Source organism: Rhinopithecus roxellana, chromosome 8 (genome assembly GCF_007565055.1).
Source record: "Rhinopithecus roxellana isolate Shanxi Qingling chromosome 8, ASM756505v1, whole genome shotgun sequence".
NCBI classification, from domain to species: domain Eukaryota; kingdom Metazoa; phylum Chordata; class Mammalia; order Primates; family Cercopithecidae; genus Rhinopithecus; species Rhinopithecus roxellana.
In genome coordinates, this window is record NC_044556.1 from 18,297,568 (window position 1) to 18,315,926 (window position 18,359).

At 53.5% G+C, this 18,359-nt stretch overlaps 1 protein-coding gene across 4 annotated transcripts in view; it reads left to right on the forward strand.

The window, feature by feature from the left end:
- Positions 1-375: 375 nt before the first annotated feature.
- The window catches only part of UPF1 (UPF1 RNA helicase and ATPase), a 38,462-nt gene continuing 20,478 nt past the window's right edge, over positions 376-18,359 (forward strand). For all 4 annotated transcript variants that reach the window (XM_030936053.1, XM_030936054.1, XM_030936055.1 and 1 more), the window contains exons 1-3: positions 376-890; positions 15,686-15,825; positions 17,456-17,545. In XM_030936053.1, the coding sequence (XP_030791913.1) occupies positions 660-890; positions 15,686-15,825; positions 17,456-17,545 (461 nt within the window). In that variant the 5' untranslated portion in view covers positions 376-659. The remainder of the gene's footprint in view (positions 891-15,685; positions 15,826-17,455; positions 17,546-18,359) is intronic.

Consider the following 18,359-nt stretch of genomic DNA (forward strand, 5'->3'; position numbering starts at 1 on the left):
TACTATGTGCGAGGCACCCCCATTTTACAGATGGGGAAACTGAGTTCCAAGCAGCTTTTGCCAGGAGTGGGAGCGCGTCGTCCCTGTCCATCCTCTCCAGTTGGGCATTCCGAGACCACCTACGTAGGCTATTCGGCTAGCGCTCAATTAAACCGAAACACTATCGCAGCGACCACAGGTGCAGACCACCAGGTCCACACCGCCCGCCGCCCGGGAGTCCCCAATTAGCAGTTGGGGCGGGACCAAGTCCTCGAGGGGCTGCCGCGACGGCGGTTGAAAGCCTCACCCCCTGCGCGTGCGCGTTGCGCGTCCCGTCGTCCCGCTGGGCACCCGGCGTCCGCGAAGAGCGCGCGCGCTTCCGCCGGCGTCGGGCTCGCGCACGCGCACGGCGACGGCGGCGGTGGCGGCAGTTCCTGCCCGGGGCTGCGAGCGGCGGGCGGCTTCGAGGGGAACTGAGGCGCGGAGGGGCTCGGCGGCAGCGGCGGCGGCTCGGCACTCTTGCATCTCGGTCCGGCTGGCGCCGGGGAGGGCGGTTCGGTCCTTTCCGGGCGCACAGGGACGACAGCGGCAGCGACCCGAGGCCTGCGGCCTAGGCCTCAGCGCGGCGGCGGGCTCGAGTGCGGCGCGGAGCCGGCCAGAGGGCCCTGCCCGGCAGCACCATGAGCGTGGAGGCGTACGGGCCCAGCTCTCAGACTCTCACTTTCCTGGACACGGAGGAGGCCGAGCTGCTCGGCGCTGATACACAGGGCTCCGAGTTCGAATTCACCGACTTTACTCTTCCTAGCCAGACGCAGACGCCCCCCGGCGGCCCCGGCGGCCCGGGCGGTGGCGGCGCGGGAGGCCCAGGCGGCGCGGGCGCGGGCGCCGCGGCGGGACAGCTCGACGCGCAGGTGAGCGGCACATGGCGGCGCCGGAAGCCCGGGCCCAGCCTCGGCGCCTGAGACCTGTCCTTAGCCCGTCTCGGGCCGGGTCTGGGTTTGCCCGGAGTCACCCGTCGCGGCCGGTCCTGGGGCGACCTGCCCTGGGTTCCCTACTCCTGCTGGGCCTGAGCTTACCTGCCCCAGGTCCTGCACTCTGCCTAGGCCTGGCCTGATCTGCCCCGGGTCTCCCGCTCCGGCCGGGACCTGGCTGAGTTCCTTCGGCCCCCAACTCCCGGGCCTGGCCGACTTGCCTCGAGTCCTCCACTCCTTTCGGGTCCGAGCTAACCTGACCCTCTTCCTTTACTCCGGCTGGGTTTGCTCCTCCGCCTGGGCCCGGGCTGACCTGCCTGCCTTGTGTCCCACAACCAGCCTGGCCTGGAGTAACCTGCCCCCTGACTTATCTGAGTTCTTCCACTCCATCTAGGCTAGGGTGACCTGCCCTGGTCCCTCTTTCTCAGGTCTCGGTTTTCTGCCCTCAGTTCCCCTACGGCCTGGGCCGGGTCTTGCTCAGGCCAGATCTTGAGTGACTTCCCTCAGTCCCCTTCCGGGAGTATCCAGGGTGACCTGCCCTAATCCCGTCTCTGGCCTGGTCCGGGGATTCTGCCCTGTCTCCCCACTGGTGGGTCCGGCCGCACTGTCCCACCTCCCATCTGTGGTCTCAGCCATCTGGGCGTCCCCCCTTTCACAGTCACGGAGCCGTAGGTTCGGATTTTCCCAAGCATAAGGGCGCTGGTCAGCGGAAGATTGAGGCAGGGAAGAATTTTTGCCTCCCATGGAGGAGCACACATTGGCTGGCTATTAAGATCATTCAGGAAGCAGTTTGTGTTTTGTTTTTTCTTGCATCGCCTGTTGCTGAAACCGACCTGTTACATAACTCCACAACTTTTGCCTTGGAAAAGTTGGGTTTGAGTTTTGTTCCTCCAATAAGATAGCAGTAATGGGTTTACATAAATGGATCTGCCACGTTGGAAACTCATTTTTAATGATGTGGATGTTTAGAGAAGGATTACTTAGGTATTTTAAATGGGGACTTGGGTTGGGAGAAGTTATCAGGCATGCATTTCCTGGTCCTGGGTGCTGCCTGCCTGGGGTGGGAGAGGGGCTGGCGGGGGGGGGGGGGGGGGGGGGGGCGCGAGTTGCACCGGGGTCCAGGGGAATGTCCTCATCATCCTCTGGATCTCAGGTTGCTTTCACCTTAGGCTTGCTTTGTGCCTGACCCCTCGCTCAGGTTTATTTTCCTGAATGCTCCGACAGGGAGTAGCTCCGAGGCTCACCTTGGCACAGGTGTCCCTTGGCATGTGCTGGTGTTTCAAAGCTGGGGGAACCACTCCTTGCTCATCCTAAGTGAGCTCAGACCCTGTCCTTGCATGAGGGGGGCTTACGTAGTAGTCGGTTGAGTCATTCCCGTGGGTAGACCACCCACTTGGGCTTTCTTTTAGCCCCTAATGGAAGCAAAAAACATTTGACTCATTCTAACCCCATATTCCTTAAAATAGAAAGTTGGGTGTGGGGAGAACAGGTGTGCACGTATAGGTGGTTTTTTCAGTTTTGTTTACATTTTGTGAAGGGAGGGAGGGAGGGAGAGAGGAGAGTTCCCCTGAAGAAGGGAGCAGGACCTGCGGAGGCCCCGCCTCCTTGTAGTTTTTATGCCCTGTAGACCTTTCTGCTTCCGCAGCTGTGAAATGGGGGTGGCAGTTGGATTTTTGTTCCTTTTAAACATAAAGGAAACCTAGATCCATGTGTTAGTCGACTGTCTAGGCTGTCTGTAATCTGACATCCAGCCTGTCGGGGAGACTCAGGGTAAAGATCTCTGTGGAGCAGTGAGCCATGATCGTGACAGCGCGGATTGGGGGAGGGGGCGGTGGTTGGCTGGTGTCAAAGGTAATCATTTTCTTGTGAATCCTTTTAACTGTGGCCAGCATAAAACAGCAAACCTGGGGCAGCCTTTTTCTACTTTTGTTTCTGGCATTCCGTTTGGGATTAAGTGTGGCCCATGTCCTTCTCTTTCAGTTGAAACAATTGATTTTTTTTTGTGCACCTGAACACACTGGGCTGTACAAAAGGAGAGCATTAAAACACTCCCCTGGAGGTAAACATTGCAGTTGAGCTCACTGGAGTTCTGATGACATCAGATGGTTTGTCCTGTGCTACTTTTAATTGACCCAGATGCCCCACCCACCTGTTACCTGTAATTTGGATTTGTTAGTGGGGAATGGGAGTGGCATCCCTTTGCATCACAAGGGGAAGACTGGAATTTGGGGGCAAGGAAGTCTGTGTATATAATTCAAGGGAAAGTGGAAGAAAGTTATCACTTGTGTGGATTGATGGCAGTGTCTGCTAAGACATTTGGGAAGACTTTCCCTGTTTGTCCTCAGGAGTTGGCTGTGTAACCAGCTGTTAAGTTGGGGGCTCCTGGAAGGACTCAGAAAGCTTCTCATTCTGTTTTTTAATTTTTATTTTACTGGGCAAGTGGCAATCAGCTGTCAAGTGCCCTGCAGTCACTTTTGCTTAACAGCTTTATTGAAATAGAATTCACTTGCCGCACCATACAGTTTACCCATTTAAAGTGTACGGTTCGGCGGCTTTTAATATATTCAGAGTTGTGCAGCCATTACCACAGTAAACTTCAGAACATTTATGTCACCCCAGAAATAAACCCTGCACCCCTTAGCCCATCTGTCCTCCCTTCCCCAGCCCTTGGCAACCACTCACCTGCTTTCTGTCTCAAGATGTGCCTGTTCTGGGCATTTCACATGAATGGAATCATATCATATGTGGTGTTTTGTGTCTGGCTCCTTTCACTCTGCATGATGTGTGAGAAGTAGCTACGAGGCTCACCTTGTAGCTACTCCCTGGCCGAGCATTCAGGAAAATGAACGTGATCGAGGTTCATCCACGCTGTGGCATGTGTCAGCATTTCATTCCTTTTTTTTTTTTTTTTTTGAGGCAGAATCTTGCTCTGTTGCCCAGGCTGGAGTGCAGTGGCGCTATCTTGGCTCACTGCAACCTCTGCCTCGCGTGTTCAAGCGATTCTCCTGCTTCAGCCTCCCTAGTAGCTGGGATTACAGATAAGTGCCGCCACGCCCAGCTTTTTTTTTTTTTTTTTTTTTTTTTTTGTCTCCTGGGCTGGAGTGCAGTGGCCGGATCTCAGCTCGCTGCAAGCTCCGCCTCCCAGGTTCACACCATTCTCCTGCCTCAGCCTCCCGAGTAGCTGGGACTACAGGCGCCCACCACCTCGCCCGGCTAGTTTTTTGTATTTTTTAGTAGAGACGGGGTTTCACCGTGTTAGCCAGGATGGTCTCGATCTCCTGACCTCGTGATCCACCCGTCTCGGCCTCCCAAAGTGCTGGGATTACAGCCTTGAGCCACCGCGCCCGGCCCAATTTTTGTATTTTTAGTAGAAACGGGGTTTCGCCGTGTTGGCCAGATGGTCTCGATCTCTTGACCTTGTGATCCGCCTGCCTTGGCCTCCCAAAGTGCTGAGATTACAAGCGTAAGCCACCACACCTGGCCAGCATTTCATTCGTTTTTAAGGCTGAGTAATATTCCATTGGTGGAATGGTCCAGATGGATGGACCACGTTTTGTTTATCTTGTCTTCCGTTGATGGACATTTGGGTTGTTTCCACCTCTTGGCTCTTGTGAATAGCATTGCTGTGGCCATGCATGTACAGGTTTCTGCGTGGATGTGTTTATAGACGTACTGGGCCGCATAGTAACTCTGGGTTTAATGGTTTCAGCAGCTGCGAGACTGTTTTCCAGTGTGTAGCCGCTTTCCATACCAACCGCACCTGAACTGGTTTTGCACAGTTGGTTTTTCCTTAATGTCTGTTGAAAGACAAGAGTATGTGTCCCCACCGGGGTGGGAAAGTGGCAGCAGGGGTGACTCCCTATACTCAGGACTGGCTCAGGTAACACTCCTTTTCTTGTTTATGAAATGAAACTGATACTTATCAAAGCCCTTGAGATCCTGGGATGAAAAGCACTGACACAGTATTGCCAAGTGTCAAGATAAAGGGACAGTTTTCAAGCATCCGACCCTTTCCTGGGCCCATCTCTGCTTCCACCTCTCCTGCTCCCAGGACAGTGAAGGTAATTTCAGAAGTCCTTTGCATAATAGCTGGTGTTACAAGTCTTTTGGTCTGCCTGGTTGGAATATTTCCTCTTGACTGTAGCTTCTGCCCTGTATCCTCCAAACGGGAATTAAAGTGAAACTCTTAAGAGTTGGAAATACTGTTCAGTATTAAGGAACAAACTATTGATACTTGCAACCACATGGATGTGTCTCATAATAATTACTTTTTTGAATGTGTGATTCATCGTATAATTTAATTCATACAAAATTCTAGAAAGTGCCAGCTAGCCTGCAGCAATAGAAAGCAGACCAGTGGTGGCTGGACAGAAAGGGGAAAGGGGAGGGAAAGGGGAGGCAGGTGACAAAGGGCACAGGAAACTTGGGGGTGATGTATGTTTTTATTATTGTGATTGTAGTGACAGTTTTATGGGTGTTTAAGTACATTGACGTGTCAGTTTTTAAAATGGCACACTAAACATTTGCAGCTTATGGTATGTCAATTATACCTCAATGAAACTGGAAAGAAAAGTCAGGGAGATATCACTACCCATCCATTCCCGTGGCACACTTTTTTTTTTTTTTTTGAGACAGTCTTGCTCTGTTGCCTAGGCTGGAGTGCAGTGGTGCAGTCTCGCTCACAGCAACCTCCACCTCCCGGGCTGAAGTGATTCTCCTGCCTCATCCTCCCTAGTAACTGGGACTACAGGTGCATGCTACCACACCCGGCTAATTTTTTATATATTTATAGGGCAGGGTTTCACCATGTTAGTCAGGATGGTCTTGATCTCCTGACCTTGTGATCTGCCCTCCTCTACCTCCTAAAGTGCTGAGATTACAGGCGTGAGCCACTGCGCCTGGCCTGGCACACTTTTTTTTAAAAGGCTGAAAGTGCTACTTGGGTTTTGTGTTTTTGTTTTAAGGCAAAGTCTCACTCTGTCACCAGGTAGTGGCGTGATCATGGCTCACTGCAGCCTCGACCTCCTGGGCTCAAGTGATTCTCCCACCTCAGCCTCCCAGGTAGCTGGGACTACAGGTGTGTGCCACCATATCTGGCTGATTTTTCTATTTTTTGTAGAGATGGGGTTTTGCCATGTTACCCAGTCTGGTCTTGAACTCCTGGACTCAAGAGATCCTCTCACTCCAGGCCTCCCAAGTGTTGGGATTACAGCATGAGCCATTGTGCCTGGCGAAAGTGCTGCCCGGAACTCTCATGCCATACACCTACCTGTGACCTAGCATAGTTGAAGGTGTGCGTATGTAGGGCTTCGCCAAATGCTGACAGCAGCTCTATTCATGAGAACCCCAAACCGGAAGCAGCCCCAGTGGCCATCAGCAGGTGAATGGCTAAACAAAGCAGTGTGTACGTTCAGTGGGAAAAATGCGTGCCTATTGGTTTGACTTGCTTTTCTTAGCTCACCTGAAAGTATGAGGTCTGTGGATAGGTGCAGACCTTTTAGGCGTCAACACGCGTGTTTTTGTGCAGGTGCTCTGGGTGATCTTGTAGATGCTGTTTGGTACTGGTCCCACTTTTGTTCCTTCATCCTCAGGTCAGGTCTGCACTACCTGTTCCCTCTCCACTCGTGGTAGCCTGTGGGAGTCACAGCTGAACAGTCATCTCATACTGGGATTTTACTTTGAGTGCATGAGTTGTTTCCCCAGGAAAAATATGCTGTCTTTCTGGATGGTAAGGGACAACTAGCCAAAGCTCTTGGCCTACCTGTCGTCCAGCCCTCACTCTCCTCCTGCCAGACTCCTCCTGTGCATTCCTCCAGTGCAGCCCTCACTCTCCTCCTGCCAGACTCCTCCTGTGCATTGCCTCCACTTCGCTTGAGTGTGTAAACCTGGGCTCACTTTTCTTTTTCAAGTGGTAAAATACTTAGGATAGAAAGTTGCTACTGGCTGGGCGCTGTGGCTCACGCCTGTAATCCCAGCACTTTGGGAGGCCGAGACAGGCGGATCACGAGGTCAGGAGATCGAGACCATCCTGGCTAACACGGTAAAACCCTGTCTCTACTAAAAAAATACAAAAAATTAGCCGGGCGTGGTGGCGGGTGCCTGTAGTCCCAGCTACTCGGGAGGCTGAGGCAGGAGAATGGCGTGAACCCGGGAGGCGGAGCTTTCAGTGAGCTGAGATCTGGCCACTGCACTCCAGCCTGGGTGACAGAGCGAGACTCCGTCTCGGAAAAAAAAAAAATACAAAAATTAGCTGGGCCTGGTGGCAGGCACCTGTAGTCCCAGCTACTCGGGAGGCTGAGGCAGAAGAATGGCGTGAACCCGGGAGGCAGAGCTTGCAGTGAGCCGAGATTGCGCCACTGCACTCCAGCCTGGGCAACAGAGTGAGACTGTCTCAACAAGAAAAAAAAAAAGTTGCTACTTTGTCTTCAAAGCCATTGTCCTGACTGCTGTCAGAGTTCCTGGAAGGATGGCTGTCCTGACTCATCCTTGTGGAGGTGAACACGCCATCTTCTCCTGAGCCCTGAGATTATGACCAAGGCAGGGTGAGTTCCATACAGTCTTGGGTTCCTAAAAGTGGTGAGTTTAAAATTTGCGCATGTGGCTGGGCACGATGGCCCATGCCTGTAATCCCAGTACTTTGGGAGGCCGAGGAAGGCAGATCATTTGAGCTCAGGAGTTTGAGACAAGCCTGAGCAAAATGGTGAAACCCTATCTGTACAAAAAAAATACAAAAATCAGCTGGGCCTGGTGACGCGCGCCTGTGGCCTCAGCTACTCAGGAGGCTAAGGTGGGAGGATTGCTTGAGCCTGGGAGGCAGAGGTTGCAGTGACCCACGATTGCATTACTACACTCCAGCCTGGGCGACAGAGTGAGATCTTGTCTTAATAAAAAGAAGAAAATACAGGCTGGGCTTGGTGGCTCATGCCTGTAATCGCAACACTTTGAGAGGCCAAGGCGGGCAAATCATCTGAGGTCAGGAGTCGGAGGCCAGCCTGACCAACATGGAGAAATCCTGTCTCTACTAAAAATACAAAATTAGCTGGGTGTGGTGGCACATGCCTGTAGTCCCAGCTACTCAGGAGGCTGAATCAGGAGAATCGCTTGAACCCAGGAGGCAGAGGTTGCAGTGAGCCGAGATTGTGCCACTGCACTCCAGCCTGGGTTAACAAGAGCAAAACTCCATCTTTTTTTTTTAAAAAAAGCTCATTTTGTTTTTTTGAATCCTCAGGTAGCCCAGGTGTGGTTTTAGGGTGCCAGAACATTGGAGATAAGATGCCATTACCTGGAGGAGTGCTGGCAAGTGTTTGGTCAGTACTTACCCCTTAGTAGACTTACCGGATGTGTTTTCAAATTGTTAGGAGAGTCCCAGTGATTATGTGAAAGTGACCTGAGCTGACACTTTACTGTTAGTGGTGAATACACGAAACAACTTCTATTTTTATCCCAATTAATTACCCAGATTCAGGATGACGGGGTGGGGGGTTATAACTAATACTATACCAGGTCTAACTAAAAAGAGTTCCCTCTCAGTCCAGCTACCACCACCACAAGAGCTCACCACCATCAGCTGCCACCACATTTCTCTCTTGGCATGATTGAGGTCTGATGACCTACCGGGGAACCCCCTTCTTTTCTATTTAGACGGAGTCTTGCAGTGTCACCCAGGCTGGAGTGCAGTGGCGCGATCTTGGTTCACTACAACCTCCGCCTCCCGGATTTAAGCGATTTTCCTGCCTCAGCCTGAGTAGCTGGGATTACAGGTGCACACCACCACGCCCAGCTAATTTTTGTATTTTTAGTAGAGACTGGGTTTGACCTTGCTGGCCAGGCTGGTCTGGAGCTCCTGACCTCAGGTGATCTCCCACCTTGGCCTTCCAAGGTGCTGAGATTATAGGCATGAGCCACCACACCTGGCCCCTTTGTTTTTAAGTATAGAACTTAGTGCTGTTTTAGTAAACTTACAGAATTGGGCAGCCACTACCGCAGTGCCTTGCTGTCTCTGATTTCTTTGATTTCTCTTTTGCTCCTTTCTGCTCCCTCCCCACCACCCCTTGTCAGACCCTGTGCTCATACCCAAGGTCACCCGTTAGGGAGGTGTGTCCACCCCCTTGGGCTGAGCCCTGCCCTGGGGAGGTCAGATACGTGGCCAAGCCCTGGCCCCGTGCTCCCGCCTTTGAGCCCATGTCTATTATGTTCTTTTGCACCCTCTGTGAGCTGCCGGGGCAACCTCTTCAGCCTGGCCCTGGCCTCCAGCCATCCCCTGCTGTTTTCTTCCTGGCCTTGCTGTGCTTGTGGGACTGAGGGCAGTGAGGCCAGCAGAGGAAGAGTGAAGCCTTTGACCCCCGCGGTTGCACTATTAGAAGACAGCACATGCCGCCTGGCCAGAGTGCCGTGAGGGCCCCAGGCGGAGGGGTGGGCTCCCCTGCTAAGGGAAAGCTTGCAGGAATGGTGCCTCTGGAGTTGTTCAGAAGCTGTACCTGTCAGGCAGAGGGGTGGGCACAGCACTTTGCCTAGAAGGAGGGAGGGTGAGTGTGGGGCCAGGGCAGGGGCTGGGCTGTGTCCTGGAGCCTTTAGGAGCTGCTGGGGTGCCTTGACCAAGGCTCGGAGGAGGGCTCTGAGATGGCAGTGGTGGGGGTTAGGGGAGGGGCCGTGGTGTTGGAGGTTGGGCGGTGTGGCCCAGGTTGGACCCTGAATGGATGGAGGGGCCATAGGGCAGCGGAGACGGAGGACACTGGGGTCAGGGCTGCGTGTGCACGTGTGTGTATGCATGAGTAAGTGTGTAAGTGTGTGTGCCTGTGGGAACTGCCAGGGTACCGGGTGCCCCCTCCCAGTCCTCACAAGGAGCCACAGACTAAAAAGCAGCACCAACTCCTGCCTGTGGTCTCATCAGGGTCCGTAATTCCCCAGGCTGAGCCGGGGCTCTCTCGCTGGGGGAGGCACTGCCCTGAGGGCCTTGCGAGAGGGAGAGGCCTCCCCAGAGCGGCTGCAGGGAAGCTAAAGGGCACATGCTGGGCAGCAGCTCACAACTGAGAGGCAGTTTGTGCTTGTCACGGTGGTGGGAGTGCTTTCATGGTGGTCGGGATAGTCTAGCTTGGCAGAGAAGGGCCGTGACACCCAGCTATGCTCTGTGGCATTCAGAACCGAGGGGCGTGGTGGGAAGGTTGGGTCCAGGCCCTGGCACCAGTGCTGTTCAGGGCTCCGCTGTCACGGAGGGTTCATGACCTTGAACTCTCCTTGCTGGAGCACGTTCCTTTGAGAGCAAAGTTCTGCTTTCTCTGATACATGGGGGGCTGCTGGGTCCTGGGGTACCACGGCTGGCAGCAGGTCTTCGTGCCTTTTTCTGTGTAGGTTGAATAGCTGCTTAAGAGCTGGGTAACCGGCCGGGCGCGGTGGCTCATGCTTGTAATTCCAGCACTTTGGGAGGCTGAGGCGGGTGGATCACGAGGTCAGGAGATCGAGACCATCCTGGCTAACACAGTGTAACCCCGTCTCTACCAAAAATACAAAAAATTAGCCAGGCGTGGTGGCGGGTGCCTGTAGTCCCAGCTACTCGGGAGGCTGAGGCAGGAGAATGGCATGAACCCGGGAGGCAGAGCTTGCAGTGAGCCGAGATCGCGCCACTGCACTCCAGCCTGGGCGACAGAGCGAGACTCCACCTCAAAAAACAACAAACAAAAAAAGAGCCGGGTAACCCAACTGGGCTTCTCAGGTCCCATGGGCCTTTGCCAGGGTGGTGTCTAGATGTGCAAGGGTGGCTCATAGACTCTGGAGAGCCCTTGCGACAGTGAGCATGGCACCTTCCTGAAGCATCAGCTCTTTGCAGAGCGAGTGCAGGCTCCTGGCAGCTCTGAGAGAGGGGACTGCAGATCCCAGTCAGAGGTGATTGGTCAGAGCCGCACTGCCTGCACCGTCCTCACCTCTTTTTCAGCACAGGGATCCATAGTGCATAGTTTGCAGCCCCACTGCATCCTCCATGTAGAAACATCTATGATGAATTCTCTAACATACAAGAGCTAGTGAGCCCCGTGCCTCTGTCTCCCTGATGTGACAGTTGTGAAGGTTTTCTTCTCCGTTTTCTTTTTTTTCTTCACTGGTGTGTGTTTTTAAAGCAAGTCTCTTGTGTCATTTCACCTTTGCGTCTGAGGTGGAGCCCTGTGAATTGGTGATACTCAGCCATTTTGACCTGCAGTATGTAGTATGCATTTCTAGAAGCAAAAAAGGGCACCTATTTTGCGTAGCTGCAGCGCCATTATCAGACAAGCAGCGTCAACAATGGCTTTTCACGATTGTCCGATATGTAGGAACAGTCAGCCTCTCTCCACAGTCGGATTCTTTCCTGGGATCCTGGAGATCTGCTGTTGAGATGATGGCTGTCTCTGGGCCCTTCTTTCCGAGCAGCCTCTCCTGCTGCTTTTCATCCCGCGAAGCTGCAGTCTGGTCTGGGTTATTGTCCTGTGAGGTGTGTACCTTCTGGACTGAGCCCCTTATCGTCACACTTTGGCTTCTTGCTGCAGGTGTGGAGTGGATTTCATCTCAGTTTGTGGGCTCCTGGGAGAGTGGCTGATCCCTGGGCTGGGAAGGCGGGGGCGGCCTGAGGTGAGCTGGGGATGCCTTGCATTCTCGGCCTGTTGAAATGAACCTCACACGGACTCTAGCACATCTGGCTGGAACAAGGGTCTGCCGGTCCACACAGGTGCCATTGGTGAGGGGGAGGCGAGAGGCACTTCCTCTCTGGGAAGAACAAATGTGAGCCTAGGCAACGTATTGAAAAATTTAAAAACTTTTCAGGCGTCAGGCACACCTGTAGTCCCAGCTGCTCGGGACGCTGAGGCAAGAGGATCTCTTAAGTTCAGGAGTTTGAGGCTGCAATGAGCTATAATTCTACCACCGCACTCCAGCCTGGGTGGCAGAGCAAGACCCTGTCTCAAAAAAATAAAGGAATGGAGAGCCTGGGGACTGCTGTGTTGGGTGGTGGGACTATGTGAAAGATGGTCAACTCCTAGCAGTTTTACGTGGTTCAAACTAATAGATTAAAAGGAGGCTAAAGAGACATCACAAATCACATGCAGTCATTAACTGGGACTTGGATTTTAAAAAACCTATAAAAGATGTTATAAGGACATTGGGGTGATGTGCGAATGTGTATTAGCCAACAGTGTGGCAGGCTGGGTGCGCTCATGAGCCAGCTATTTTGTGGGGATGTGGAGAAAGCCCTCCCCCTTGGGCCCACCACTCTGAAATAGGTCAGGGAAAGATAAGTGTGTGAGAGCAAGAGGGGGAGCCGGAGTGCGGGGGGATGTGATGGAGGGTGTCCAGCGGGAGGGGTGTGGGGGTCCGATTTCTGTAGCTTTGGAATTTTTCAAAATAAGTTAGAGGAAATATCAGGGCAGAATCCTTCCAGTTTGGGGGCCAGACCTCCTGGCAACCCTCTGCCTTGAGAGGGCTCAGAGACCCTGCAGCTTGGCAGTCATCACTCTGAGGGTGTGGTGACTTCCTATTCCCTCCCCTTTTTTTCTTTTACAATTTTTTTAATTAAAAAAATTTGGGGGGGCTGGGCACAGTGGCTTACGTGAACCTGTAATCTCAGCACTTTGGGAGGCCAGGACGGGAGGATTACCTGAGGTTGGGAGTTCGAGACCAGCCAGACCAACATGGAGGAACGCTGTCTCTACTAAAAATAGGTGTGGTGGTACATACCTGTAATCACAGCTACTTGGGAGGCTGAAGCAGAAGAATTGCTTGAACCCGGGAGACGGAGGTTGTGATGAGCCAACATCACGCCGTTGCACTCCAGCCTAGGCAACGAGAGCAAAACTGTCTTTTTTTTTGAATAGCGATGAGGCCTCACTGTGTTTCCCAGTCTGTTCTCGAACCCTGGGCTCAAGATCCTCCTGCTTTGGCTTCCCAGAGTGCTGGGATTACAGGTATGAGCCACTGTGCCTGGCCTCCTGCCCTCTCTTTTATTTAAGCCTTGGAATTAGACAATCAGGGATGAGCCGCTTTGCCTTGTGAGCTTGGCCTTTAGCCAACAGTGTTGAGGGCCTCCTGGAGTGCAGGCTCCACCCAGGTGCTGGGCTCACGGCAGGGAGCAGGACAGACAGTGCCCCATGGGACCCCGAGGTGGGGTCAAAGGATGCCTGCCTGAGAGGCACCCTGTGGACCTCACCCTGAGGCTGAGGGAACAGCAGGTGCAAGGCCTGGGCGCTGGCAAATGCAGGCAGTGGTGCAAGGGTTGGAGTACATGTCTGTGGCCTGAGAGTTTATGATGGCACATTTGGGGGGGATTTTTGAGTTTTTGAATTTCTGTCGTTTTCATATGCAGGAATGAAGTGACTTTTTCTTTTTTTTTTTGAGACAAAGTCTTGCTCTGTCACTTAGGCTGGAGTGCAGTGGTGTGATCTCGGCTCACTGCAACCTCCGCCTCCTCGGTTTAAGCGATTCTCCTGCGCTCGAGTTACAGGTGCGCATCACCATGCCCGGCTAATTTTTTGTATTTTTAGTAGAGACGGGGTTTTGCCATGTTGGCCAGGCTTTTTGTTGTTGTTAAGAGAGACAGGGTCTTGGTCTGTTGCTCAGGCTGAAGTGCAGTGGTACCATCATAGCTCACAGCAGCCTTGACCTCCTGGGGTCAAGCACTCCTCTGGCCTAAACCTCCTGAGCAGCTGGGACTGCAGGTGCACACCACCACACCTGACTCATTTGTGTAATTTTTGTGGAGACAGGATCTTGGCTGTATTGCCCAGGCTGGTCTCAAGAACTGCTGGGCTCAAGCGATCCTCCCAAAGTGTTGTGATGACAGGTGTGAGCCACCATTCCTAGCCTTGAAGTGACCTACTGTTGTGCTGCCCTGATACACGGTCTGAGTTCTGGAGTGTGGCGGGAGCAACTGTCTCTGGGCAGAGAGCCCCTGTACAGCTCTTAGATGGACCTCCAGGGTGTGGTTTTAGTCGTAGCTAGGTTCACATCCAGAACTAAAAGAGTTAGGGACCAGCTCTGGGGCCTCGTGTATGGCTAGGAACTGGGAATTCTAGGATATGTCTTTAAATACTGTTTCCAGAGCAGAGGTGATGGGAGGAGCTGCCTTTTTTTTTTTTTTTTTGAGATGGAATTTAGCTCTTGTTGCCCAAGGTGGAGTGCAATGGCACAATCTCAGCTCACTGCAACCTCCGCCTCCCGGGTTCAAGAGATTCTCCTGTCCCAGCTTTCCGAGTAGCTGGGATTACAGGCAAGTGCCACCATGTCCGGCTAATTTTTTGTAGTTTTAGTAGAAACGGGATTTCACCATGTTGGCCAGACTGGTCTCGAACTCCTGACCTCAGATGGTCCGCCCTGCCGAGGAGCTGCTTCTTGGGCTTCCCAGCCCAGTGGTGAATGCCTGGGGTGAGTACAGGGAGGCCCTGCCCCTCCACAGCCTCCCTGGTGAGTGGATAGGTTGACAGCCTCAAAGGACTTTACGTAGTGGAGTGGCAGCTCTCTGCCAGCTGAAGATGACGACCCTTTTCTCCACCCATCATGTCCCGTGGCGTGGGCCGTGGGACTTCTCTTTGCCAGGCGGCACTGTCCCCTACTCCTATTCTAGCTCATTTCATGATAGTTTCTAGGGTCAAATGTATTTTTGAAATTAATGTTTAATCTTGAAACTTTGCAGAGAGTGGAGGGAAAAATTAACCCAGAAGTCAGCTGGTGGTGTGACCAGATCACTGCAGGGCAGCAGTGGGCCCAGTGTGCATCTGCACACGTGTGCAGGTAGAACGTGCCCACGTGCCCCAGCCAGGCGGGCCGGAGGGGTCTCTGTGGGGTGCTGCTCCCCATGAGCACCTGTCCCTAGGCTCGCACAGGTGCTGCGTCACATGGCAAGGGCATTAGGCTGAGGGGCTGCTTGGGGTGCTGGGACTGGCAGTGGGGAGATTTGGTGCCGTCCCTCGGGGAGCTCCTATCACTCCTCACTGGCCCTTAATTTTGTGCCACCCTGTGTCCCGCCACGACACAGTGCTCCTGCTGCCTGACCCCGTGGTGGGGCTAGGTGGCCTATGGGGGCCATGCCAGGGACTGTTGACCATGTCATTTGAGGTGCTGGTTCTTGAGGAGCCCCAGTGGCTATGTGGTCTCCTTGCAGGTGTCCTGTGCAGTTTGTGGCCTGATGACTTAGAGCCATGTGCTGTCTGCCTTTGCTGAACATGGAAGAGGTGCCTTTAGTGAGGGTGTGGCCTGGGTTGCCAAGGGTATCTCAACAGTTGCTACTTCATCCTCAGGGCTGCCTGAAGCGATGGGGAGGGCGAGGTGGTGGTGGATGTGGCCGGTGACGTTTCCACATCCGCATGGGTGGCAACCTTGTAGTGTTTGATAAGCATTACACCGTGGTGGGTCTGGCATCATGGAGCTGTCTTCAGAGCACACTGCTGTCAGTCTGTAAAAGTCACCCTGCTCCTTGTGGTCCTCAGTCACAGGAAAAAGCGTCTTCCTAGGCATCCTGGTTGTGGACATGGATGTGGCTTTGTGGCTAGGTGGGGGTTAGACCAGTTGTGGGGGGGACCAGGGGGTGCAGGAGGCCACCAGTGGCCCTTTTTTGACCAGGTAGGTTTGCTAGAGAAGAGTGAAATTCAGTCAGAACAAGGGAAACTGTCTCAAAGCAGAGATGAGGCCAGGGTGTCACACCAGAGCCATCGAGGCTGGTCCTTCTGCACTGAGTCCCAGAAGCTGCAGCCTCGCTCGGGTGACACTACATTCTGCTGCAGGTTGGGCCCGAAGGCATCCTGCAGAATGGGGCTGTGGACGACAGTGTAGCCAAGACGAGCCAGTTGTTGGCCGAGTTGAACTTCGAGGAAGATGAAGAAGACACCTATTACACGAAGGATCTCCCCATACACGCCTGCAGGTGAGCTGGGCTCAGCCGGGCCTGGGCATGTGCTGGACAGGTGGGTGCCTCTGGCATGTGCCTGGGACACTCACTTCCCAGGTACAGGGTGGTGCCTTTGTGCTGTGACTCTGGGTGGCGGTGTCCTCGGGAGTAAGGAAGTTGCTTAGGCCATGTTCACAGCCGAGGCCTGTTATCAGTCAGGAGGTGGGCTCAGCAACCTCCGACGCCCTGAATTCACCAGGTGGTGGGAAAAGTTTTCCTTCCTTTGGCCTCCTCAGGCCCTGGGGGCATTGCCTGGTACCTGCGCACTCACTCACTAGAAATAATTTGTCATGGCATTGGGTGAGCATCTGGGGTGGGAGGGTGAGTGGAGCAGCTGAGATGCCCTCGCAAAGCGGTTGCTGCAGGGTTCTGGGGCATCCCTGCCTCCCCGTGCCTTGGCTGTGCCTGGAGAATTGGATGTGAAGACAGTAGTTAGTGGACAGACCTGCATGTTGACAAATTTAGAATTCTCATCTCGAGCAGGATTGTCCCTTGATGAGGCTTATTTCTGTATTTTTGTGACACACAAGTGAGGAAATGTAGATTAGAAGAGGAGAGAAGGTTTTGGCCGGGCGCGGTGGCTCACACCTGTAATCCCAGCACTTTGGGAGGCTGAGGCTGGTGGATCACGAGGTCAGGAGATGGAGACCATCCTGGCTAACATGGTGAAACCCCATCTGTGCTAAAAGTACAAAAAATTAGCTGGGCGTGGTGGCGGGTGCCTGTAATCCCGGCTGCTCAGGAGGCTGAGGCAGGAGAATGGGGTAAACCCGGGAGGCAGAGGTTGCAATGAGCCAAAATCACACCACTACACTCCAGCCTGGGCGACAGTCAGGGCAGGTTTGGGCCTGGGCCCTGTCTCTCTCTGTGGGCGCCCGCCTGGGGCCCTCCCTGCAGCTCCTGGCCCACGTGCTGCCCAGCGCTCTGGGACTGAGGCTGCTCTTCCCTAGGCTTGGTGGGCAGGCGCTCTTTCCTGCATCTCAGCTCTTCACTCATTCTCATTTACAGATGTTTTCATGTATGTAATCGTGTTCTCTTAACACACAGAGATGCCCGTAAGTCCTGGTGTGGCTCTGGGGAGCTAGCAGTTTGGGGTTTGGTATGTGGATTTTCAGAAAACCACAGCCAGCGGTCGGGTGAGGCTCTCCCGAGGCTCCTCGCTTGGGCTTGCTTCGGGGCCTGAGCTTCAGGGCGCTGCCACTGCAGGGTCTGTGCCCAGCTTCCCGGGAGCACAGTGCCCTCTGCTGGAGCCCGGAGCTCACCATGACCACTGTGACTGAGGCTGGGTTCCTGAATTTCAGGCCAGAGAGCGGGGACTAGAATGTCCCTGGAGGAGTGAGGCCTCCCTCCAGCAGGACTCTCCTTGGAGGTGGCTTTGTTCCTCATCCCCTCGGAGCTTCTGCCACATACTCAACCCCTTCCCTGCATTCTTGGGTTTGGGAAGTCCTGGTTAACTGGTTTGATTTGGTTACTGGGATTGTTGGGGTTGAGTATGTGTTTAATGAAGAACTTAAAAATGTTGTCAGAGGAAAGAATTTTACATCTTGCCAAATGAAAACCAGAGAGCAAGCTTCCAGCTGTAACTGTCGCTGTTTTGATTTTTTAGTTACTGTGGAATACACGATCCTGCCTGCGTGGTTTACTGTAATACCAGCAAGAAGTGGTTCTGCAACGGACGTGGAAATACTTCTGGCAGGTAGATAATCAAACCATGCATGTGTCTTTAATCAGTGCTGTGCTCAGATTTGTGTGTAAATTATGGAAATGTTGAAGCGAAGTGCAATATAAAATCACGCTAACAAACCTGGTTTTTTTCCTCCTCTGTGACTGGTTTAACTTGAAACAGATGGTGGTGTGTGAATGCCTTAATGTATTTACCCTTGATTTATTCTCTGTGGCTCTTTTTATTATGCAAGTAGGGTTGGCTTAATTCTCCTTCCCAGTTTTTATTTCGATTTTTCTGCAAGATGAGCTCTTGGCACACCCGCTGATCTTCATTAACAGAAGGATGTTCCCAAGGCAGTAACGGGCATCCAGGGGCGCTGGTTCCTGAGTAGGCTCGCTCTGGCCTGAGCTCATTGGAGCTGTCCGGAGGCTAATTCAGGCCAGATCCTGAATCATCGGCTTCAATTAAGTTCACTTGACCATCGGCGCTGGGCTTGCCTTCCTGATGTTGATCAGCTGCAGCTGGACTGGGTCGCTTGTTTTGTATTTGGGACAGGACCAGTGTTCTCCTGGTGCCCAGATTCCAGGGGGCAGTTCGGTGGTCTTGCCTGAGTGGTGGGACTCTTGTCCTGGTGGGTCCCATGCCAGCGGCTCCCCTTCCCTCCACGCTGCTGTGTGCAGGTCACTCCACTGCCGGAGAGGATGGAGCAGAGCCTGGGAGGCGGAGCTCCGAGGTGCCAGCAAGGAAGTGGGGTCTTTTTCTGAGGTTCACATTCTGGAGAAAGAAAATGACCAAAGCCCAGAGGCAGGCTTACTTGTGCTGACACCAACCCCTCCTGTGCCTT